Source organism: Topomyia yanbarensis, chromosome 3, assembly GCF_030247195.1.
Source record: "Topomyia yanbarensis strain Yona2022 chromosome 3, ASM3024719v1, whole genome shotgun sequence".
NCBI classification, from domain to species: Eukaryota; Metazoa; Arthropoda; class Insecta; order Diptera; family Culicidae; genus Topomyia; species Topomyia yanbarensis.
Genome location: NC_080672.1, coordinates 363,736,090 through 363,761,104, shown reverse-complemented (window position 1 = coordinate 363,761,104; position 25,015 = coordinate 363,736,090). Strand labels below are relative to the sequence as shown.

The following is a 25,015-nucleotide window of genomic DNA, read 5'->3' as shown; positions in this document are numbered from 1 at the left end:
TTTTTAAACAATTACGGAAAATGTAATAAGTTTATTTCACCTCTTCTTTGACGTTACACAGCAAAAAGGTTAATAGTTTCCACTTATTTAATTCATTAACTTCTCCTGCTCTGTTACTGAATTTAGATATTTCTCATGTCCCCTTTTCCAATCCTACAAAAAAAAAAGGTAAGTTGCTTGCTGTTCTTCGCCTCAATTAGTATATCGTTTATAATAATAATTATTATTAGTAGATTGAGTGTATAATTTAAATCGTCTTTAGTGACTGTTTTTTTCTTCTTCTTCACATTCGTTCCACAACGTTTATTGTTCCTCCACGTTATGTCTCGTTTCTAGAGCTTGTTTTTCATGTCTGTCTACTAATTTGATACGCACACACAATGGTCTCATGATTCACCCATTTACTTTCAGTAGGATTTCAAACTAGTTGTATATTATTATTTTAAAACAATAGAAAAAAATAATTCTATTATTAAAGTTTCATATATTCACTATACTTGATTATCAAAAAATATATAAAGTTTGTTTTGCTTGTTACTGTAAAAATTGCAAAATCAACCAAGGAGTTCTACAGTTTCTGGTTTTGCACTTTTGTGTCGGTTTTGCTTCGCTTTATTACTTTTTTTTGTTTCCTTTTTATACATTTAAACAAACAGAACAAACCTAACCAATCTGATTTTTTTTATTTATTTAACTTGATCCACTTTATTTTGCATTTTGTCTGTTTTCTTCACCTTCCCGATTTCTGGTTCCATAATGCTACTACATACACTAGTGAGTAGTGAGTGACTGACAATGTTCGCCCGGGTTTCAAGACCCGAGAGCGCTATTCGCAGATTGAGCAGCAAACTTGTGTATGTGTGCTTTTTGGTACACATTTTTCTTACCATGTTTGAAAAAGATTGCTTCTTTTCTCAGTTCGCTTCTGTTGTAACATGCCGCCTGCTTTGTTTTTTTAAAAAGTGTATGCATACAATAGTGTAATTATTACACTCTAATTTTTTATTTCAATATATTAGTTTCACTCTATTTTTAAATCAATAGGTTTTCTCCTTCTCTTTTGTTTTTTGACATCTTTTTTTCCAAATAACTATTCTCCTACTAAAAACACAAACACAAAAAAGTCTGTAGGTTTGAAACTTTTTTAAGGTTTTCCACAATTCCTTTCGAATATCCGTTAAGACGATGAGCGTTGGGGGGTCAATCATATTTTTAAGTCGAATGGTTCAATGAATGATGTTATTTTCTTAAACCAATGTTGTTTGTTTGTTTTTTTTTTTAACAGCAGCAGCAGTGAGAAAGGAATCAAGTCGCGATTTGGCTGGTGCAGCACAGGCGTTTGCGCTTTGTCATTCTGTTCCACAAACTCCAGAGTGCCTGGTTGTTTGGTGATGACAATACGATAAAGGCTGGCCGGTCTGCTGCATCAGCCAAATCTCAGTAGTTTCCGCTAGCGTTGTGTTGGTGTAAACAGTGTACCAAGCATAGTCCATTTTAACATAGCGGAATTTTTCTTCTAAATCGTGATTTTTTAGTTTTAGTATGAAAAAGGCGCAATACCTAATTAATCTATTTATTTTATTGTTAGTTTACAAATCAAAATAAAAAACAATCTATTAGAACACCAGCGTTCAAGACAAGCCGAAAACAGTAAATGCTTCATATGAATTTATTTTTTTTCTGTACGTATCTGCGCCAGAAACAAGATTTCCGATCGTTCACAAAACACCAACGGTTAAACAGACACCTTTTTCATTATAATTCATCTTTCCTGAATTCAATGCTGAGACTAGTACAAGTACTCATTCAGCCCATAGTGTGCGAGAGTATTTTTGTTTCAACTACCTTAAAGGTCCCTTCAGGATTATAATATTATATTCAGAATCTACAAAAAAAAACATGTTCCAATAAAGCAGTGATCAAGGTAGATCCTAATTTTCATTGCCTGTCGTGACGGTTTATTCGTTCCATGACCATCAAGGACCCGAACATAATTATTTACCCATACCATTCGAATCAGTTTGAGGATCCATCTCAAAAACCATTGTCTATTCCTGATAGCACCATTGTCAGCCGAACCGAAAAATTAAGGTTTGAAAATATTTGTCATGCATTTCGAGCACTTTAGGTTAGATTTTTCTTTCATTTTGGTTGCTCTCGGAATAATATCTATTAACTTTGTTTAAAATAACCGAACATTGTACTGCATGCTGAAATTGTTCACATCGAAGAACAAATGTAGAAAGCCTAGCTAGTATATAAGTTTTGTTTTTAACTTTTGCTGCGGATTTTGCGTTCTTTCTAGTTTCTAAAATCAAAACTCCCTGGTGTCTGTTTTTGTTTTATGTACAACTTGCACTAATCTTGTATTCCCGCAGTTCAGTTTCTGGTCACAAAACAAAACAAAAACATTAAACCAAAAAAAAAAAAAATAAGATAAACAATAATATTTGTCTTAGTTTCGTAAAGATGTTTCACACGATGTAGATTTTCTTGAGGCTGTTTGGATACATACAAATATATGCAGAGTGTCTTCAGAGCTTGAGAGCGAGAGATAAAAAATGCTAATCCAAATGTTTCCCCTTACGTACGTACAATGGTCACAATTTGGAATACGAAACCGGCGTCAATTACAACCAGATGGGAGGGGGGAAGGGACTTAGTCTGCTCTCTGATCTCTCCTTGACTCACTCGGTTTTTTTCATTTATCTCTGTCATCTAACAACTAACCTATATGTATTAAATTGCGGAAGCCACCTGTCCAGCATGCTTATTAGTGGCGTGCATTCCAAGCGGAAGAAATCGAAGCTTTCGGAGCCGGTTCGGCTGGGGCTGCCCCCAGTCCAAAGTCGGGGAAATCTTCCTGCGACTGAGTGTTCGGAGTCTTGCGTTGCCATGGGGCCCCGGACACGACAAAACCGTGCTTCGGGCGCTCCCGATTGTTGCTCATCGAATCCTCCAGTATCTGCGTGAAGGTAGTCTGCTGCGATGGCACAGCCGTGACTACATCCTGCAAAAATTCTTCCTCCAAGTTGAGCAAATGATCGCGACAAGCTTCCACATCGTCCCGATTGGACCCGATGATGACAATGACTGACTGATCCTTGTCTTCTAAACGCGGGAAGTTCAGTTCCACCTTGAACTGTTCCTTAATCTCGCGCACGCGACGTCCCTTGAAACCAATGAAACGACGGTGAACGCGTTCGTCAATCGAAACCTCTTCGCGGTACATAGAGCTCAATTGACCTACGATACCCAAAATCTCATCCCGGGCTGCGAGAGCGTTAGCCTCGTAACCTTGAATGGTGATAACGTTGTTGATGGGGTCATCCTGCTTAGGAAATGAAATCTGCACATTGTGGGCGCCACGAATTTTGTTGACAACAGCACCACGACGGCCAATAATTTTCGGATGGTACTCCGGATCGATTTCAACCTTGACCTCATACGAACGCAGTTCACGATCCTTACGATCCGCTTCCAGCTCCTCAATTCGCTTGGCAATGGCAAGCTTCGCCTCTTCGATACATGTCTTCGCACCGGTCACCTTAATGACATCCAACCTCTGATCCTGTGGGGACAGTTCGATGTGCACATCGTAGGTATTCATCAGCTCTCTGACATCACGTCCCTTCTGTCCGATCAAGGAACGATGCAAATCAAACGGTACATTAATTTCTTCCGTAACTGGAATCAGTGCCAGCAAAGCTTCCTTCGCTTTTTCGCACTTGTCCTTACGACCACTGATTCTAATAATGTCCGACGATCTAATGGGTTCCATACCATTAACATCTCCATTTTGCTGTTCCTCAACATACGCATCCTGCATCTCCCGGTCCGGAAACTTGATGCTCACTTCATACTCCGCCGTTACGGCCTGTACCTTTGATCCGGCCCTACCCATTACGATACGATGATGACGAGCATCGATAATGCACTCGATCGTAACCATTTGCACCAAATCTTCAACTATCTCCAGGATTCTAGCCTTCGCTGCCTCAATGCAGTCCTTGGCACCCTTCAACGTCACTCGGTCGCTATCGATTCCCGAGCGGGGGAACGAAATCATAACCCCACCACATTCTTCCGAAATTCGATGCAGCACCTCGCCACGACGAGCCACAAAATGTTTGTGATGTCTCGGCTCCACGCTGATCTCGTCCTCAACAATATTATCAATATTCTTAATAATCGCCTGTAACTGAATCTTGGCCTCTTCGACGCCTTCCTTTTTCCCGATGATGGTAATCACCTCTTTGTCCTCCTCATCGTTTCCTACAAAATGATACAATATTAGTAACCAAACACTCAAAAGTAAAATAACTCTCATCTTTACCTGGGAAAATAATCCTGGCCCCAGTCAGGTCACGAATCTTCTTAATGGAAGCGCCATTCTTACCAATCAGGAACTTGTGGTGCTGCGGTTTGGCACGTACCTCCGCCGTGTAGGACGACAGCTCCTTCTCGTTGGTCAACTCCACCAACTGCTGCTTGGCACGCTCGACATCCTCCTTCGGACCACGAATAGCCACCAGGTCGCTCTTGGATTCCGGACTAGGGAACTTGATCGAAACACCACCGCATTCCTCCATGATCGACGAAATCAGCTTACCACCCGAACCGATCAGCGAATTGTAGTACTTCGGAGGAATCTGAATCTCCTCGGTGATAATGTTAGCAAGTTCTTCCTGAATCTTCTGAATCCGATCGCGGGCTTCCTTCACGTTCTCCTTCTTGCCAGTGATAACAATCATCTCATTCTTATCACCCTCCGCCGGGAGATCAATCTTTGTCTGAGTCTCATCCCGGATCTTTTTGATATTGGCACCACCCTTGCCAATGATGTACTTATGGAACTGCTTAAAGATCGGAACCTCCATCACGAAAGAGCTCTTCTGCAGCTCCTTAACATATTTGGTCAGATACTTGTGACACTTGTCCACATCCTCACGAGGTCCACGAATCTTAACAATGTCCGACTTGTCGTTCGGCCCGGGGAAGACGATCTGCACTTGGTTATGCTTGTCGCGGATCTCTCGAATCGTTTCGCCTTTCGCACCGATGATCGTCTTGAACAGACGATGGTCAATTACGATAGACTCTTCCTTTTCATTTTCCAGTTTCGCTATCTTATCAAGCAGCTCCTGCTTTGCTCTCTCAACGCCATCGGCCGGTCCCTCGATACGGATCGGCTTCAGGTCTTTTTCGTCGATGTTGATCAGCACCTCGTACTCATCCTTCATACGGTTGATGTTGGACCCATTTTTACCGATAATATGCTTACAATAAATCGGATCCACCACCATCTCCGTAAAGGTGAGACGCTCGGTTAGCCCATTGACTATTTTCTCCAGTGCCTCCGAGGAAGCTTCCACCTGCTCTGGAGGACCTTCGATCTTGATTCTATCCTCATTAAATTCGACATGCACATTCGGATACTGAGCGGTAAATTCCTTGATATGACCGCCCTCGCGTCCAATGATGTACTTGTGAATCCACTGGGGACACTCCAGCGTCGTAGTGCGAACAGAGTTCGCCTTCTGGTACACGACGCTCAGAGCGTTTCCGAGCTTATCCTGCGGGCCACGCAGAGTGATGGTATCGTTCGGGGCATCGCTAGCTGGCATTTCCACAGAAACACCAGTCATCGCCAAAATCTCCTGGATGGTAGCACCTTTTGGTCCAACAATATACTTGTGCTGAGCACGTGGAACCTCAACGCCAACGCTGGTGCACTTTTTCTCCATTTCCTTGCAGATGGCTTCGATGCGGGTCTTCGCCTGGAGCACTCCCTCCTTCTCGCCAGTGATGATAATTTCGTCCTTCTGCACTGACGGTGGCGGAATGTTGATCTTTGCACCGGTTTCGTCCATCATCTTGTTGACATTTTCGTTATGCGGCCCCATAATAAACGGATGATAGATCTTCGGGATGTTAACCCGTTCGAACGCCTTGCGCGATTGCTCATCCGAGGTGATACGAATCTCATGCTCGGCCTTCTCGATGCCCTCCTTGGTACCGGAGATCGTAATAATATCCGAGCCATCGGTAATGCGTGGTACGATGATCTTCGTTGCGGTGATCTTCTCCAGTTCGCGCAACCTCTCACCCTTCTTGCCGAGGATCCAGCGGTGGTGCTCCCGCGGGATGCTGATCGACTTGCTAGCCTGCGTCTGGAAGTGTACCAGAATCTTGCGGCGGGCTTCGATCACCTCGTTCGGCTTACCAGTCACCAGGAAGGTCAACGATTGATCCTTGCCACTCGAGATCTCGATATGGGCGTTGGTTTCCTTCATGATGTTCTGACAGGTGCGCAACGATTCGCCCTCTCCAAACTTATCCGAGTCGTACTTGCGTTCACCGGACGGTACGATGAAGACCTGGGTCACAACCGAGCTGCCGACGCGCATGTTCTGCGTTGCCGGCAGGATAGTTTGGTTGTTGAAGCGCGGCGGGGCGCTCTCCGGCAGAGCCGGGAACAGATCGTCATAGCACGGGGTCGGAGCTACCTGGGCGATATGGTGGTGGTGCTCGTACGCGGAGTTGGTGGGCTGCTGATCAATTACTGGAAGAGAAGGAGAGAATGAAAGAAGTATTATTAAAATTTGTCGTGTTTTTTGCTTATATCTACACAGGTAGCACGTCGTTTGACATAAGTTCATTTGGCAGAATGTTCATTTGGCTAACAGCATGTGACACATGCTTTCGTTTGGCATAATTTGAAATATACATTGAAATCTGTTATACAGTTAAAACCCGTTTTTATCAGCCCCTTGGCGAATTTTAGGCTGATAAAACATATATTAACTCCGTCTTTCAAACATGAGCAGTCCTTTCAATCTGCATGACAAATAAGTTCGCAAGCAAACTGTTGAAGGATCCGCCAAATTTGGTGGCCTCCGACCCGCCGTCGGAAGCGACGGGCCCTTGCAAGCAAACCTGTGATCCACTCCAAGCAACGAGTGGATCACAGGTTTGCTTGCAAGGGGCCGTCGCTTCCGACGGCGGGTCGGCGGCCACCAAATTTAAGTCCGACAAAGCGGAGCGATGTCAGACAGCACCAAACGTAAAGCGATATGGCGAAGCCACATTAGGCGACTAATAACAGAAAATTCGATGTATATTTCAAATAATGCCAAACGACCATTATGCCCAACGAACTTCTGCCAAACGACGTGCTCCCATCTTCACATACTCTTCCAGAAAGTCTTAAAACGGTACTTATTATCTGTCCTCTCTATTAGGGGGTTTTGCCAAGCAATGCTTTATTTAGTAGTGACCAAGTTAAATTTTGTGACATTGAATGTGACGTACCATGTTTTTGCTGAAGAAAAACAATGTTTTTTCGGTACGTACTGAAAGAGGGGTGATTACAATATTTGTGACAATTGTAGGGAGGAAGAGTCACTTTTGGGTAATTTTCACGCTACGTAATTCCTGAATGGTCCCTTATCCGAATCCTCGGAAAGCTGAAAGCTGTCTGGAAAAAGTAATTAAAGTTCAACCAACCTGCTGAATCCTCCATCACTGCTGCTTGTTTTACTGCTTGAAAAGAAAAGTCCTGATTCGTAGCAAGTCTTTACAGTACCACTGTGAATAGAAAAAGAAAGAAAACCGGTTAGACAATCATGAATTTTCTACGACACATATTAAACTCAATTTCATGTTTATAAATCATAAAACCTTTTCTCGATTTTTGCTGAAATACCAGTAATTTTTTATCGGCTATTTTGAATTTTGCAAAACTGACTTCAGATTCAAATAATTCATCGAAAGTGTTCTCAAAACTTTAAAGGCGTTTATCTCAAAACATGATTTTTTTAAAACTGCGTGCAATTTTATTTGAAAACAGTTCAGTTTAAACACTTCATCTTTTGACCTCTCGGAAGAAATCAACAAATTCTTTGTATTCACTATTTTTAGTGAAGCCCTAAAGTGGGAAAAGGGCTAAAAAATCGATCACAAATTTTGAGTTCGTACCATTACGTCAAATTTGAATTTTAATACCCGTTCTTAGGTCATTCTTTCAATAAATTTAGTTTACTTTAGAGCCTTATTATTTTTTTATGTTTCAGATCGATCGTGAGTCAGCAGGATGTATGAAATTTTTGGAATTCCACGCGCACCTAACCTTAGAAAGAAAGCCACCACGGGCGCCATTTTGTTTTTTCGTCTTGAAAAGAAATTGTAAATGAAGACAAAAATATAAGCTTTTTGAATTTTAATACTATTTTCTTCCATGTTTTTTTCATTGCGGGTGGAATCGAAAATTAAAATCTCTAAATATATTTTTTTAAAGAGAGTTAGAAGTAGAAATGGCTTTCTGTTTATTGGTGGATGTGTCTTGCACGGTATAAAGGCTTCGGTTAGCTTTTGTTGATTAATCTGCGGCGCATCTGAAACCACGTACACGATCTATGACTAATGCAGTTGAATATAGTTATAAAACGTGAAAAGTTTGAAAATTGATTCAGGACTTCCAACGATCACCAAAAAAAATAAAAAAGGATATTCCAATATGGCGGACTAAAATGAGACTAACAATTTTGACCACAATTTTTCGTTTTCACCGTTTTCTGTAGTTGTTTGATGACTCATGATTAGTCTGCAATGCCTCTACAGATCATGCCGTGAAATACGTTATCGAGACCTATACACATGTACAGTGCAACGCGAAACATTCGGGGAACGTGCATAATGCCATGAAAAGGTTTCTACCTGAGGCGAAATTTTTTCGGAATTTTTTAATGAAAACAACCAGAAAAACGCCAATTATCCTTGGTGTATTTTTGAACATATATTTACCCAACGAAAAAAAATTGTTTTAGGTCAAAATAAATAAAAATGACGGATTTCTAAATAATCTCGCGCAGCAGCTCGTCGCGGACAACTCAAATTCGAAAGGCTTTTCTGCATACACTGAACCAAGAAATCTCGTAAAAATTATTAGAAAAATCGCATAGTTCAACTCTGATAACAATCACATTCATACTATGTGTATCCATTGAAAATTATGTGCAAATCACATACAAATTATGATGACCCACCAATAATTATCTATAGTCAAAATGATACATTGTATATGAACGAAGGTATCTGTAGCATCAAATTAAAGAATAAATGTTAGATAAATATGATTTTCAGATATGAAAAAAAACATCTTAAAATTGTTAATCAATTGTTAACCGACTTGGATTTCTTGTATATCTGGAACAAACACAATGTAAGTTTTATCGTTTAGCAATACATGCATCAACAATGCAATACTTATCCCACTCATCTGAATATATATTTACAGAAGGTGACACTATTCTTCAAGCGCCGAATGTGTTCCACAAAAAGTAACCTTCTCTTCTCGTACTGACGTCTCTTCGAGCACACGGAAAGATGATTGGGATATAGTAAGATTAAATTAACATTTTTGAACTTTAAATTCTTTTTTTACAACAAGCTTTAATTTTCTACAATAAAGCCTGAAAAATCATCTAAAAATATTAAAATATCACACGAATTTTACAATCACAACCAATAATGCTCATAAGTATTGCGCTTGAAATCTATTGTCTAAAACTAATAACTTTAAACGGCAGTTCATATAAAATGTATGTGATTATTCCAATGAATGTAATCAAAACCATATCTCGCACATTTATGTTATTTGCTCATAAAAGTTATGCGAAAAGCTACATGGAAAATAATTATATGCATTTTCAGATAAATTTTACGTGATTTTTAGGTTCAGGATAGGATTATGGTGATTGAAAATTGAAATTTTTTAGTCATTTTTCATTACTCGATTTTTCCCGCTTCACATTTCTTTATAAAAGAAATGTATAGAATTCGCTCAAACTTTCAAAAATTATTTCCGAGGCCCGAAAGACCAAGTCTTATATACCAATCGACTCAGCTCGACGATTTGGGACAATAACTGTGTGTGTATGTGTGTGTGTCTGTGTATATCCGTGTGTCTGTTTTTTTATAGAGCAGGAAAATCTTTCAAAAAAGCATTGAGAATACTGAGCGGGCAATTTGTAACATGTAGAACAAACAGGGGCAGCCACAAAAGATAACCTGAATAGTGGTCGCAGTGGCAAAGTTTCCTCCAAAAAAATACTCAACGAACGGTTTTGGGCTTACCATCACCCGACCCGCTAAAAACCACTGCTCTTGCCCAGAACCCGATTCCTCCCTGGCACTACCTTACGGCAGAGATTTTATGTGCATAGCATCTAATCTATTTCAACTACTTTGAATTTAGTTTCTTCATTAGGATTACAGTACTACTCCTCGACACACTACTAATTCACCACAATCCACACAGACCATGGCAGTCGGAGAGCTAGCTGTGGGTCGAGACTTAGTGCTCTTCCCATACGAAAACAATCTGGGCGGCAACTTCAGATTGTCTAATTTACCGATCTCTTCGGCTCACTTGTGCCATTCAGCAACGCAACTCCCTTCTCGAACTATTCAGCAGCGCTTACTCGTTGAGCTCCCGACTTGTTCGCGAACTACTTGGTCTAGTTCCTGACGATGGACCTAGCCTACTCCGACGGAGAATTCTATGTTCTCCCGAAACCGAGCGGTTTCCGTGAGCCATTCAGCTCCCCGCTTCGTCCCGAACTACTGCTGAGGTCTATCTGGCGATTCCGGGTGGAGCGTAACTTCCGGTTCACCAGCGCCCCAACGACCCACTGCTAGCTATTCGACGCGGTCTACTCGGTCTAATCCCCGGCAGTGGATCTAGCCTATTCACGATCTACCCGGTAGGGTGTCGAGGTCGGTCCGGCGATTCCGGTGAAACCTGACGTCCGGTTCACGCCCCGACGACCCAAACCCGATGCTACGTCGCGTACTACTCAACTGGTCCCCGGTGGTGGACCTAGCCTACAAAGTCGGAGAGCTCCCAGGCGGCGAAATTTCTCTCGAAACCTGTTTTGCCAATGACGCTACTTTGTTGGTCCCCTCGCCACTTCATCTGCAGCTCGGAGAGTATACTCGTAACTACTCTGTTGACAACGTCTCAGGTATGCTCGTGGTGGCACATCTTTTCGACTATATTGTCAACTGTCACACCAAGTATACCCCTACGAGCTTCTTCGAACTTAGGGCATTCGAAGACCACGTATTCCGGTGTCTTCTGCACAGTCGCACACTCCGACCAAAGGAATGATGAAGCATGTCCAAACCGATGCAAGTACTTCCGGAAGCATCAGTACCCGGACAAAAACTGCGTCAAATGGAAGTTCACCTCTCCATGCTTCCTATGCACCGAAGCCGACACATTTGGGATGAGTCGGTGGATCCACCTTACTTTCTCCGCGTTATCCCACTCTTGCTGCCATTTAGCCAACGAATCAGACCAGTTTCCTTGCATTACGTGCATTTTTCCGCTGGTAGCATTTCACGTCCTCAGCCAGAATGATACAGATGGGGATCATCCCAGTGATAACGCATACTGCCTGCGATGATATTGTTCTGTAAGCACTCGCGACTCGTGCGGCCATCAGCCGGAATGTCCTGTTCAGCTTTTTACGATTCTGCTTGGTTTTCAGCAGACGTCTCGTGTTGCTCCTTGGCCGCCGACGTTTGGCATGATTCTCGCTATTGCGTTCGTTGCCTTCGCCGACTTGTCGCAGACGCAGTCGACGTGGTTGTTGAAGCTCAACCGATCGTCCATTATCACTCCCAAATGCTTCAGTGCACGCTTCGAGCAATCACGTGCCCTCCGACATCGTAGTTGTAGTTGCTGACCAACAACACCTCCGTCTTGTGGTGAGCTATTTGCAGCTTTACCCTATTCATCCAGCTCTCGATCGCGTCTATTGTCTCCATCATCGACACCTCCACTTCTTCAAGTGTCTCACCCATCACCGTTAGTGACACGTCATTCGCGAAACCTACGATTTTCACTTTCCTGGGCAGCTGCAGTGCCCATCGCACAACCCGTTCCAATAAGTTGGACTGCCCGCTGTGACTCGCATTGACTTGTGCCCTTCGCTCGTCTCGTACGGCAGCACTCTACTCTGGAAGTAGCTCTTCAGGATTTGGCATAGATAGTCAGGAACCCTCATTCTCTGCAGCGATGGCTTCGTAGCTGCGCAGTATCGATCTCCTCTTCACTTCTGTTTAGATGCCTTCTCAGCACTCTCTAGCACTGTCCGAATTGCATCCACTGTCGATGCTACTTTGCGGAATCCGAACTGCATCTTGGACAGTCCGCGCTCACCTTCCGTGGATTTCGTCAACCTGTTAGGAGTTTTCCGATTGTATCCAGCAGACCTTTTCAGGAGTTTTCCGATTGTATCCAGCAGACATGTGGGACTGTACGAGACCGGATCGCCAGGTGGCTTCCCTGGTTTTGGTAGCAACACCAGCTTCTGGATCTTCCACATTTTGGGGAAATTGGCTTCATTCAGACAATTTTGCAGCACCATCCTGAACATGTCCGGATATCCAGACTAGGGGCTTTCGGAGGTATAGTATCTTCGAAAAATTTTACAACATAAAATATACAACGTAAAACCAGTACATCATCTGATAAAATAATTTTGCCGGTCAAGTTATGGAGATTTTACTGTTCACACTAACTTTGTTAATGACTTCAGCAAAATTTTCGAGAGTGCTATTATAAACCACTTTGTTGAAGACATGAAGGCTCCATGAGTTCAGGGTATCAAAATATTTCAGGCTATTTATATTTACCTTTAAAATAAACTATTATGATTTTACTGTGTATGACAAATCTCTTCTACTGTTTATAAACAATAAAATCTACTTTTTATTCAAAGCTTCAGTTTGTGAAGCTCACAATCAAAAGTTATTTGGGAAAAAATAGATTTAAGAGCATTTCGTGAACATCATTTTATAGCTCGATATACTTCCTACACGTAGTATTAATGCCTTCAACAAACTTGTTTTAAATGACAGTCTCAACGAATTCGGTAAAGACAGGAAGTCTGCTACTATCTTTTTGACAAATTAATTCTTCATAACTTAAAAACATCAAAGATGACGGCTTCGGAATTATGCCATTTTGACAGTTAGTTTGATTTTCACCAAACCGAATTTCTAGCGTCGCCACTGACTCCAAGTAAGTAGAAACAAAGTCGTTCTACACTCGTCCACAAGAAACTTCTTCGAATACTGCGTATCTACTATGATAAAGTGAAGCCCCGATTTGATCAGCCCCCGGATTACTCTGCGTCCAATTTTGTTTATCCCCGATTTTGTCAGCCTCATATGTTTTATGGGCTCTAGCAGACGAACAAAGCTGAATTCGAGTAAATCCTTTCTTGAGCGTATTTTGCTTTTCTTAAAGATTTGCAAATCGTAAAAAATCAAACTACTTTAAATTTTAGGCTGAAAGACCCCTTTAACAGAAATTTAAATTAAATAATCAGACATAGTTATGAGACTACAGGGACTAACGAAGAATATTTAAACAGTTTCGGTTTATTATAAAGGAAGAAATATGTCCCGATTTAGTACAAAAAAGCCTAAAATACACCATGGGCCTGATAAAACCGGGTCATTCCTGTATTTATTATTCACTGTGTTCACTAGATTTTCAGAGCATCATGCACCCAGTGCACTAGCGCGGGTGACAAAAGTCCAGTAGCGGTAATGATTTTTCCTAACGAGACTTGAGAGTTTTTAAATATGTTCTTTGACAATTGGATTAACAATAAAATTCAATTCAGATACTACTGGAAAGACACTTTGAAAAAAATCGACCTCGAAATAATGTTTGAACTATGCACGCATGCACTTCAGAGGTAGCGTGATATCAAGAGCTGCAATGTCAGTTCTTAGTTCCCAGTCGGGTTGGTAATTTGAGAAAACGCTATTGAGAGTATACACTTCAAATTTAAAAAAAAAATCGCGCTTTAGGAAAATTCAGTTTCCCTACACAATGCATAGATTGAAGAATTTAGATATGTTATTAACAGAGCACTAGTAATAATTCGTTTGTTCGTCTATTTTATGGACCATTTTTCAGCTTTTCCATTGATTTGGTTTAGCACTGATGTTGTCCTATGCTGATTTGAGCGTTTCTCTGAGTCCTGCCACTGTCCCATGTAGTATGTGTTATCAAAAACATCGCGAAACATCAAGTTCTAAATGTTCTCAGCCGATATAATATCCGAAGAGAGTAATAACAGTTATAAGAAATGTCTCATCACACTGTAAGGTGGATTAAAAGCTTTTTTTTAGGAAGGAGATACAACGTGTTTCATTTTTTGCCATCCTCAGAACAAAAATTATTATAATGGTAAAACCGTGATTAAAGCAACAAATAAAAGTGAAAAAAATAACGGGGAAGTGTTTTGGAAAGCTTGAGGCTCCTATTTTATGGAATGATTTTTGTCTGAGTGAAAATCACAGATATGTTCAAGACGCTTGCCACTTTTGTGGGAAATGAGCGTGCGAGGCTATTCGGACCCCTTATTCCATCAACCACCGTTCAGCGGCTTGCGTCTGCGCACACGATTGCACATTAGAGTGAGACATGATTATATGAAAAAAATAAAATTTGGCTCCGAGTAACTTTTGGGGTCCCATTTAGCTCCCAGAACAACTCTGCAAATTTTTAGCTCGATCGGTGAAACTGTATTTTTGCGCTCACGGTTTAAAGTTTACATGGGATTTCGTATGGGAAAATTTTCTTTTGCAAATTAATTCTTCCAAGGGTCGCCCGTTATCTTCTAAAATAAATGGACGTCTGATTTTTATAGGAAATTTGTCAAGGAAACAAAGTCTAGAAGACTACAAAACGATCTGATGCTTGTGGAAAAAATTATTAAGCAAAAACCGATTGATGCCCTGAAGATTGATGAAAATTTCACTTTTCATAGCATCACTGCTTCTGACGGTCTAATTATATACAAAATTTTAACTTTCTCTTATTATGTACAAGAGAAGCCTCAATTTATCCCTCAAAACCCTGCGAAGCGACCAAATAGTATAGATAAACGATTTAGACACATTAAGAGAGAATTAAAACAAAATTGCGAATAATTGGACAACCAACAGCAGTGGTGCTAGAAAAAATAAATATTTTATCAATCGTCAGAGCATCAATCGGTTGCTGCTTAATAACTTTTTTCTCAAGCGTCAGATCGTTTCGTGGTTTTCGAGACTTTGTTTCTTTGTTAAATTTCCTATAAAAGCCATATAACGATTTATTTTTAGGAAGTAATGGGCGACTCCTGGAGGAATTATTTTGTAAAAGTTAATTTTCCCATATAAAATCCCATGTAAACTTCAAACAGTGGGCGCAAAAATATAGTTTCACCGATCAAGCTAAGAATTAGCGCAGTTGTTCTAGGACCCAAATAGTACCTAAAAAGTTGCTCGGAGTTGGAATCTAATTTTTGTCCCACCCTATTGCACATACCCCTGCAAAGAAAATACATGATGCGCGAATCAACAACTGTGACTATACAGATTAATTTTTTAAAACAATTTATTTAATTTTTGCTTCTTAAGGAGTTTCTCCAATAAAAATTACATAGGTCAACGTAGTTCCATTACAATAAAAAATAATCCCTTAGTTGTAAAATAATGGAAAAAAGTAGAAATTTGTAAATCGTCGCCTAGCGCTGCCAAGGAGTGGCGCAAATTATTTTTTGTGGACCAAAATGTAGCTGAGATTTCAAACTGCGCGATAATGTTTTTGACATCTATCCACCTAAAAGGGTAATTTGCTTAGGTAGCTCCGAATAGCCCCGGGCTCCCGTAGGGGAGAGTGGGTACACTTGATCCTACTTTTGTTTTTTTTTTTTCTCATAACTTTTCAATGAAATAAAAATTTAAAAAATATTGCAAATTCGCCATTTTGTAGTCCATTTGAATTGTGAGAGCTATGAATAATATGTTTAACTGTTTAACTGGCTTTCCTAACCTTCAGTAACTTATACCATAATATGTTCATGTAAAAACATTTTAGATCAATTAATAGTGCCAGGCACTTTATGAAAATGATGTTTTTCTATTTCTATACATTTCGAAAGTGTTTGAGAGAGCTAACGATAGGGATCAAGTGTACCCAGTGTTACAGGGATCAAAGATACCTATTGTATGAGGTGAACAAAAATTTATTTTTTTGGTGATACTTTTTATTCGAAGAACGTTTTTTTTCTAGACAAAAGCCCTTAGAAAGTAATCGTACTTGAAAATATTTATATATAATTAGTTCGCCGATCCGATACAACCGTTTAAAAAATGTGTAAAAAGATCTTCGAGATGGATACCAAAACATATTTTCTGAAATATTGTACAACTTTTCCAAATCAAATATTATACATTAGATTTGTTTTCAAAAGATCATAATCGATCAAATATTTCATTTTTTTTATATTGTGGTAACTTTTGATGTATAGATTATGAGATATGGCCAAGGAATCAAATATCTCCAAGGATCAAGTGTCCTCACTCTCCCCTATATATTTAAAACTACTGTACTTTTGCATCCTAGATTGCATAATTCAGTAATCAAAGCTCAAAGCTTTATCAAGAATTTAAACATATTAAATTAAATTTTGTTTTTACTATAGGGGAAGCCGGGGCTTCTAGGACCTACCTAAGCAAATCGCCCATTTAGGTGGATAGATGTGAAAGGATTTATCGTTTAAAGGTCCTAATTGTTAGTTTGAAGCCTCAGCTACATTATGGTGCCATAGAAGCTCACTTGCACTACTCCATGGCTAGATGACAATTTGCAAAACTTTACGTTTTTCCATCATTTTACAATGTATTCAATTCGGGGTACACCCAGGTTTTTACGCGATTTTTTACGAGTTTTTTTTACGCGGATTTTTCCAATTAATGCGTTTTTACGCGGATTTTCCAATTACCGCGGTTGTTTACGCGGATTTTCCAATTAACGTGTTTTTTATCCCCCGCGTAAAAAAACCTGAGTGTAATTCAAAAACCAAAGAATTAGATTCAGCTGTCAAAATCAATGTTTTAGAATAGCGGTTCTACGAATATGTACGACAGTCAGAAAGTGTTACGATTTTCTGAGAAATTGTGGGGGTCCGAATGACCCCTTCGGGGCTTAATAACCCCGGTTCCCGATTACGATATAGATTTGTTTTCTTTCAGAGATACAAATAACTAACCCGATTCAATTTTGAATCACCAGATAGTAGAAACTTCGAGACCTTCTAATTTAACGTGCTTTCATTACCGCAAAAGACAGAAAGGGGTTGGAACACGGTAACACCAACAGCATACACGCAGAAAAATTAAGCATATTTAAATCAAAAATATGTGTTATTGAATCCTATCATTTATTGTTTATTACTTCAAACAACAAACTTATTGGTCTGAAAATATTTCTTTATTGCAATTACAATAAATTTGTGCTTTCAATAAAAACATTTTAAATTTCAGTAATTTTGTTTTGATTTCAATAAAATATTTATTAAAAATATTCGGTCGGTAAAGGCTGGGTAATGCGTAAGACAGAGCCCCGTCCCAGCAACTCCTATCCCTACCTCCCCGTGGTACTGGCCGGGAACTACGAGCAACCTTAGGGAAGATCGGGTAACCAACCCCGGTGAGAACTTTGGTCGTAGGCTGACAGGGAAGGGGGAGGCTTTTTGCTGCTGCAAGCCTGAGCGTCTGATCTCCAGGGGAAGCGGCTGAAAACAGGGTCTGTTCCCCATGTTAGGGGCGGCTGATCACCGTCCGAGTGCCAGTGAAGGACTCTAAGCTCAACTGTACACTATGATCCTCCGGAATGCGAACCGATATCAATGGCGACGACCACTGCGACGAAAAGGGACTAGCGATTGGAAGCTCGGAACGTGGAACTGCAGATCTCTCAACTCCATCGGGAGTACCCGCATACTCGCCGATGTTCTCAAGAACCGCAGGTTCGGAATCATAGCGCTGCAGGAGGTGTGTTGGACAGGATCCATGGTGCGAACGTTTAGAAGTAATCATACCATCTACCAGAGCTGCGGCAACACACATGAGCTAGGAACAGCTTTTATTGTGATGGGCGATATGTAAAGGCGCGTGATCGGTTGGTGGCCGATCGACGAAAGAATGTGCAGGTTGCGGATCAAGGGCCGTTTCTTCAACATCAGCACAATAAACGTGCACAGCCCTCACTTCGGAAGCACCGATGATGACAAAGACGGTTTCTACGCGCAGCTCAACCGCTGCCCAAGCCAAGACGTTAAGATCATCATTGGGGACTTAAACGCTCAGGTAGGCCAGAAGGAGAAATTCAGACCGACGATTGGAAAGTTCAGCGCTCACCAGCTGACGAATGAGAACGGCCCTCGACTCATTGATTTCGCCGCCTCCAAGAACATGGCCATTCGTAGCACCTTCATCCAGCTCAGCCTCCCTTATAGTTACACCTGGAGATCACTGCTAAAGACGAAATCGCAAATCAACCACGTCCTGATCGATGGACGGCACTTCTTCGACATTATCAACGTCAGGATCTATCGTGGCGACTCTGATCACTACTTGGTGATGGTTAAATTACGCCCAAAACTATCCGTCTTTAATCATGTAGCAACCAGATGTCGCCCCTGCATACGCGCAGCACCTCGAGGCAGCGTTGCCGGACGAGGGAGAGCTCGACGTGGCCCCTCTAGAGGACTGCTGGAGAACAGTAAAAGCAGCCATCAACAACGTAGACGAGGACATTGTCGGGTACGAGGAACGGAGACGACGGAACGATGTTACGTTTAAGTTTGTTTGCTGCAATAATTAGAAAATATTTAGCATTTAGAATAAAATGTAAACTCAAAACGTGAAAACAAATGCATCCCTACGCACACCGATCGCGCACAACCCTGCGCGAAGATTTCTCATTTCACCCGTCAACCAACAAACATGTGGCTGTCTCGTTCATTCAATCTATGCTGCGAATTCTCACTTACTCACCTTGGCAAATAGGAGAGCCTTTGCTCAGAGAATACACACGTACGGCGATGCAAAGGAGGAGGCAAGCAAAATCAGACCATCGGACCGCTGCTGAGCGGAGAGCTTTACGTTCATCATTCGCTCATTCTCACACATTATAAAGCGGCCCTTACACGTTCAATATTTTCGTCAATACTAGAGAGTATTGACAAAAGTATTGTACGTGTAATAGAAAAAAATTATTGACGATGTGGATTTCAAACGGGACTGAAATATTGTAACAATATCGTCAATACTGGTATTGACAAAAATATTGAACGTGTAAGGGCCGCTTAAGACTCATCGAAGGGGTGAGCATACGATTGCGACGAAGAGCATGATTAGTTTTACCCAGTTCGCGCACAACGCTGCACGCAATAGACCGTCGCCGGTCAGTGTCATCCAGTTCGTAGGGACGCCAATTAAAGACACGGCAGAAAATTGTCTGTTCCGCGAGAAAAGCATCCGCTTTGCCGAATTTTCAGCAGTAAGATCACTGAAGGCAAGGTAAGCGAAACCAGATCGCATTTATGCCGTGCTAAACTCAACTTTTACGGCTTAGGGAAAATCACAGTCTGGAGTGTGGACGCTAGCGCCGCCATCTTGCAAGGTAGCCGGCAAAGAATACCCGGGGTGCAGACAATAGTAAGCATGAACATAGCGCGTGGATGAAAGTTCAGCTTAATAAAGGCATTCGCTTGTATTTGTCACAGATTTTATCCTGCTCATTGGGCAACTAGCCACAGCTGGACAGTTTGACATCCACGAGAAAGCAAGGCTACCGTGCGATTCATCAAACCGTGAGAGAAGTTTTTCGGAACAAATCACGTGGCGGATTGCTTAGACCAAGAACAAAAGCCTTCCATCGGAAGTAAGTTTCCCGCTAGCCTTGAGCACCTGCAATGAAGCTGATCGCTTTGCGTCGCAGGGTTTTTGTTTTATATTGCAGATTATCGTCAGCAAGTAACCATCCGACAAATCCACAAGTCACGTCGTCCCCTACGATCAAGAATCCGAGACGGTCATCACACCTTTATAGCAGCTGGAGTACAGTTTCGGAATCGGCATGTGGCGGGGTGAGCCAACAACGAAGAATTGAACCGGGACGCTGTGTAATAGGCCGCGAAGGCGTGTGCGTAGGTGAAGGCGTCGGGAGAGGAAGAATGGAAATGAGCGGTATTGTTTATGCGTAGAGGGGCGCCCCGGAAGAAAGCAGTGAGTAAAACAAAATATGTGCGTAAAGTGTAAGGACAGAGTAGAGAAGGGAGCGAGATGCAGTTGAATAGGAAATAGAAAGGAGGAGAGTAGAGAAAAGAAGGAAAATGAAGGTGAAATTGAGTTTGAGGAGAAGGGCGAAGCAGCGCCAATAAAGTTTTATGTTGAATATGAAAATTTGTTGTGTTTTCAGTTTTGTGAGCGCATTTTCTGAGCTTTCCGGGACTGCTCGAGGTTTTTGATTCCCTCTCGACAGTCGCCCATGTAACAACGATTGGTTCGACGAGGAGTGCAGAGCGGTTTTGGAGGAGAAGAAGGCAGCGCGAGCGGTCATGCTGCAGCATGGAACCCGAAAGAATGTGGAACGATACTCCCACGTTGAGGGAAGTTAAGGATGGCATCCAACAGTTCAAGAACAACAAAGCAGCTGGCAAAGATGGTATCCCAGAACTCATCAAGTTGGGCCCGGAAAAGTTGGCCACTTGTCTGCACCGGTTAGTAGTTAAGATCTGGGAAACCGAACAGCTACCGGAGGAATGGAAAGAAGGGGTGATCTGCCCCATTCACAAGAAAGGCGACCATTTGGAGTGTGAGAACTTCCAAGCGATCACCATTTTGAACGCCGCCTACAAAGTGCTATCCCAGATCATCTCCCGTCGTCTATCACCTAAAGTAAATGAGTTCGTGGGAAGTTATCAAGCCGGCTTAATCGATGGCCGGTCGACAACGGACCAGATCTTCACCGTACGGCAAATCCTCCAGAAATGCCGTGAATACCAGGTCCCAACGCATCACCTGTTCATCGACTTCAAAGCGGCATACGACAGTATCGACGGCGTAGAGCTATGGAAAATCATGGACGAAAACAGCTTTCGGGGGAAGCTGTAATGGACTACGTCATTTTTTTTGTAATGTAATGGACTACGTCATTTTTTTTCTCTGCAACTCAATTTGGTGACCGGAACGCACGTTTTGCTTGACTTCGTGCTACGAAGCGAATCCTACTACGACGAAACCGGATTTGGAGTTGCAGGTTCTATAATTTAATCTGGACAACCACAAATGGTCCAAAATAACGAAAATTCAGAATTGAAAGACGATGACATCTAAATTTTTCACGGATAGCGAAAGTTACTTTCGTCTGCAGTCGACGATTCGGGGTTGGAACATTTTGTTATCTATATTTCAATATCACAGGCGAGAAAACTCGAAAAAAAACTCTCCCTCAAGTACCCAAAAATTATAAACATTGAAATAGTTCTATTGTAACGAATCGTTAACTAAATATTGTTCGAGTTTACCAGATATAAATTCAAAATATTTGGCAACGCTGCTCTAGGCCTCTTGAAAATTTACTCCAGAATTGGAACCGAGAAACCCTCGTGGGCTATGCGGTTGGCAATCATAGCCCCTAACCGAATGAACCGGAAAGTATTTCCTTCTGGCTAGCGGGACGATATGTAATTTCTTCAGACTTTACTATCTTCGATAATAACAATAAAGATCAGCCTATCAAAAATTAATCTGACTTCTTACATGGAAATCGTGGTTGTTCTCGGATTTCTCTCATAATCCTCTCAGAATTTTTCGTCGTCCAGATACGCCTCCCTGTTTACCAGTCCTAATCAACATTAATTTATTACCATCACTAATAAAAAAAACTCCACGTCTACAAGGGGCAAACCATTCAATTAAACCAAACACATGTGCTCTATCATATACCCTGCCCCTTAGTCGCCGCTTCCGTTGTCTTAAGAACCATTTTTATTCGCCACTGGAACTCGTGGCACAAACGCAGATAATGAGCATCCAAAATGTTCAGATCAGTCTTTTAATCAATTCGTGTTGTAGGGTATTGCATGCACATTACGGCATAAACAGTAACCACTTCCAGCCACACATACACCGAGCAGCAGTATATCAAAATGATATCACCGATACAAGGAACCATGAGCTGATAAGCTCGATTTGGCTCAATCGACCGAAAGAAAAGGAACAATCCTCGACGCAGATTCAATATTTTTTCTCTAGCTACGAGTCGCTATAGTCGGTCGGTTTTCTGGCTAGCGATACCCAGCAATAACGGTTCCCTGGTTCTGTTTTGATTTCCCATTTCATACCCATTCAGGTTTCCTTCAGATGAGAGACTAAACGCGGTTCGTACACACATACACGATTAAATGCGTTCATGTTCGTGTTCGTAAGGGATCACCACACAGCAACTGCGAAGCAGGCAGTACGTACAGCAGCAAAAAATAAAAACATCACGTAATCACCTTCAACGTGTCACTGTACATGCTTGTTTCCTTTTTCCATCCATCCCGCAAGGGTATTGCCGATGATCGATTGATTGGAAAAAAATTAGTTCATATCCCTAAATTCTGATAAGGATTCACTTTCAGGTATAATTTGGAATTTTAATTGCTGGGGACACGGCTGGAATGCCCTCTCGCTGAGTCGCAATATTCCAACCTCCATGTGCCACGGAATTCCTGTTTGCATTGTGTGTTACGTTCCGCTGCGCCTGTGTTCGTGTGTATGCGTGACGGTCGAGGTCTTTTACCCCGCAAGATCCAGTAAGAAATTGCGCTACCAGACAAGGGCGACCTTCCTCTGACTGGTGCTGGTGCTGCTGCTGTTGCTGCTACCGTTGTATTATAGTATTGACTATCGGTGTCTGGTGCTGAATGTCTGTTCTCATTACCCATGGAAGGCCACACCGGTTGCTAAAAAGCAATCCGGCGATTTAATTATCTCATTAGGTACTCGTCTGCCAACGTGTATCATTGGATCATAAATACAAAACGGTAGCCGGCGGGTCATTTTCCACTACCTGTTCGGGGAGCAAACCCGCACACATCGATAAGCTTTCATACTTTTTGTCTATCATTGATGTCTGTCTGCCGCTTTGGCTACTTTCCTATCTTCTGGAGAGAAGTGTGAACCAACTGACTGTTCTAATAGTAATCGATCGTAGATCGTACGTCGAAAATGACGTAACCTTGTGCACCAGTCATTGCATGAATCTTTTTATCAAGTGGGTACCCTCGATAAAGTTAACAGCTAACTAACTCAAGGTCGTTTGTGAGAGAAAGTCACTAACGCTGCACAAACGCGGACAAGAGTTGATATCATCTCATCGCCGATCGACTTTCAGGAAATAACTAAATAATATGGATATCACAATGTAAAATTACATCAGATTAATGTCGTTTTTACTTGAAGCGAAAGTGAGTTCTAACCCAACTGCTGTCAAAATGTGTGAACTGTCAGCGGTTGGGGTAAGACCCTGACTTAGTTTTACAGTCAATCGAAAACGCCATTAGATAATAGTCAAGATATAATAAATGAACTATAGATAGATCTGACAACTAGGGGTATGAAGGCTTAGATAAGTGAAATATGATCATATGATCAGTATAGAATATGATTAGTATAGAATTCCTGGATAGACATATTTAATAAACGGAATGTAAACGTAACATCAGTGGCTAATGCTGATTTTGTTTGTGGATCCAGGTTTGGAACTGTCAATTTCTATAGGATTTTATGAACTTTGGAGCGACTCAGATCCCAAAACGAAATCAGCATAAATTAGCGTTAAAACTTGAACTGGAAAATCGTATGAAGTACTTCCGTTCTACTCATAATTGTCATGGGACAATTATGCGTAGAACGACAGTTCACGTCGTAAATGACATTACATTTAAACAGTAAATGAAGTGAAGTTATAAGGTTTAACTGAATACTTACTGTACTGCATATAGCCAAAGATCCGGGTCTAGTTGAGGGTTGACGTCGTTGGAGACTCCAGCTTGAATGCACTTGGATTGCCGTTTGCTATTTGATGTGTCACAAAACACGCGGTCGAAAGAAAAACAGAAACGAATAAGATCGACTGAGGAAATCAAGTTAACTCGAATAGGTGACAAGAACATGTACAACAACGTTGACGTCACGACGGTGGCCGAGTGGGTGTGTTTCAAAACCGGTAAATCGTTTTCTCCGTTTGCCGACGGTGCCAGGGGGGAAAGTGCCTCTTTTTCTCTGTCCAATCACAGTTTCTGTCAAAAAAATCAGAAGAACACTTCACACAGCATCCGCCATAGCAGCGTAAATATTATCTGGCCGCTTTTCTTCTCTCACTATAGCCGTTGTTGCTGGCTGCCCCATAATAAACGAGTGGTCACTTTTTTCCCGTTCACCGCGGCAGGGATGCCAGGTTTCCAGTATCATGTGGGTATGTAGTTCAAAATTAAAATAATTTTACGGTAGAATGAATAACAAGCAACACAAGAACTTGCCCAAATGGGCACTGCATATGACCTTGCTGGTCTAAATATTTGTTCAAAAATTAATAGTTTGTTTTTTATGCAGAGCGTAGAATTTCAAGATGGTTTAACATTTTATATATTTGTTGCCTTTTGCTTTGATTCTTTCAAAGTAAGCCTTAAAAGTAATTTTTTATCGTGAATCATACCCAAGTATTTAATTTGGTATAACCACGTTAATCAAACCTTTAAATTTAATAATATGTTCATTATTTGATTTAAAAGAAGAAGCTCTCGCTTCATGCGAATATACAATCAATTGTGTTTGCCGCTTTAGAGGAAATCATTGAAAACATTCAAGCTACGTTGCAGTCGACTGCAGTTAATTCGCAAACTCCTACCTGAGACAGTGATGCTAGTATCATGACAGAAAAGTGACTTTTCTTTACTTTTTTTAAGCCTACGGATAAATCTGGAAGATCAGAGGTAAAAATATTATATATAGGATTGGAGCGACGCTTGCTTTAACGGGTAGCTTATTGGATTTGCAATTCCGATAAAATACCTGTAAGATGCGATGGGTAAGATTATTGTTA

At 41.4% G+C, this 25,015-nt stretch overlaps 1 protein-coding gene and 1 long non-coding RNA gene across 2 annotated transcripts; one reads left to right on the top strand and one right to left on the bottom strand.

Moving 5' to 3' along the window:
- LOC131688726 (vigilin) lies at window positions 1-23,994 on the bottom strand. Its single transcript, XM_058973203.1, has 4 exons — window positions 23,902-23,994; window positions 7,510-7,590; window positions 4,337-6,565; window positions 1-4,275 (listed from the first exon to the last, which is right to left on the bottom strand). The coding sequence occupies exons 2-4, from the start codon at window positions 7,523-7,525 to the stop codon at window positions 2,774-2,776; spliced, it is 3,747 nt and encodes a 1,248-aa protein (XP_058829186.1). The 5' UTR covers window positions 7,526-7,590; window positions 23,902-23,994; the 3' UTR covers window positions 1-2,773.
- Window positions 19,234-20,245, top strand: LOC131688729 (uncharacterized). Its single transcript, XR_009305293.1, has 4 exons — window positions 19,234-19,440; window positions 19,496-19,578; window positions 19,647-19,804; window positions 19,862-20,245. It is a non-coding gene; the product is annotated as an uncharacterized LOC131688729 (long non-coding RNA).
- Window positions 23,995-25,015: the final 1,021 nt, after the last annotated feature.

Bases quoted from the DNA above. Each gene is read 5' to 3' on its own strand.
- LOC131688726 (XM_058973203.1), bottom strand. The intron at 4,276-4,336 runs GTAAAGATGAGA...ATCATTTTGTAG, and splicing joins GGCCAGGATTATTTTCCCAG to GAAACGATGAGGAGGACAAA.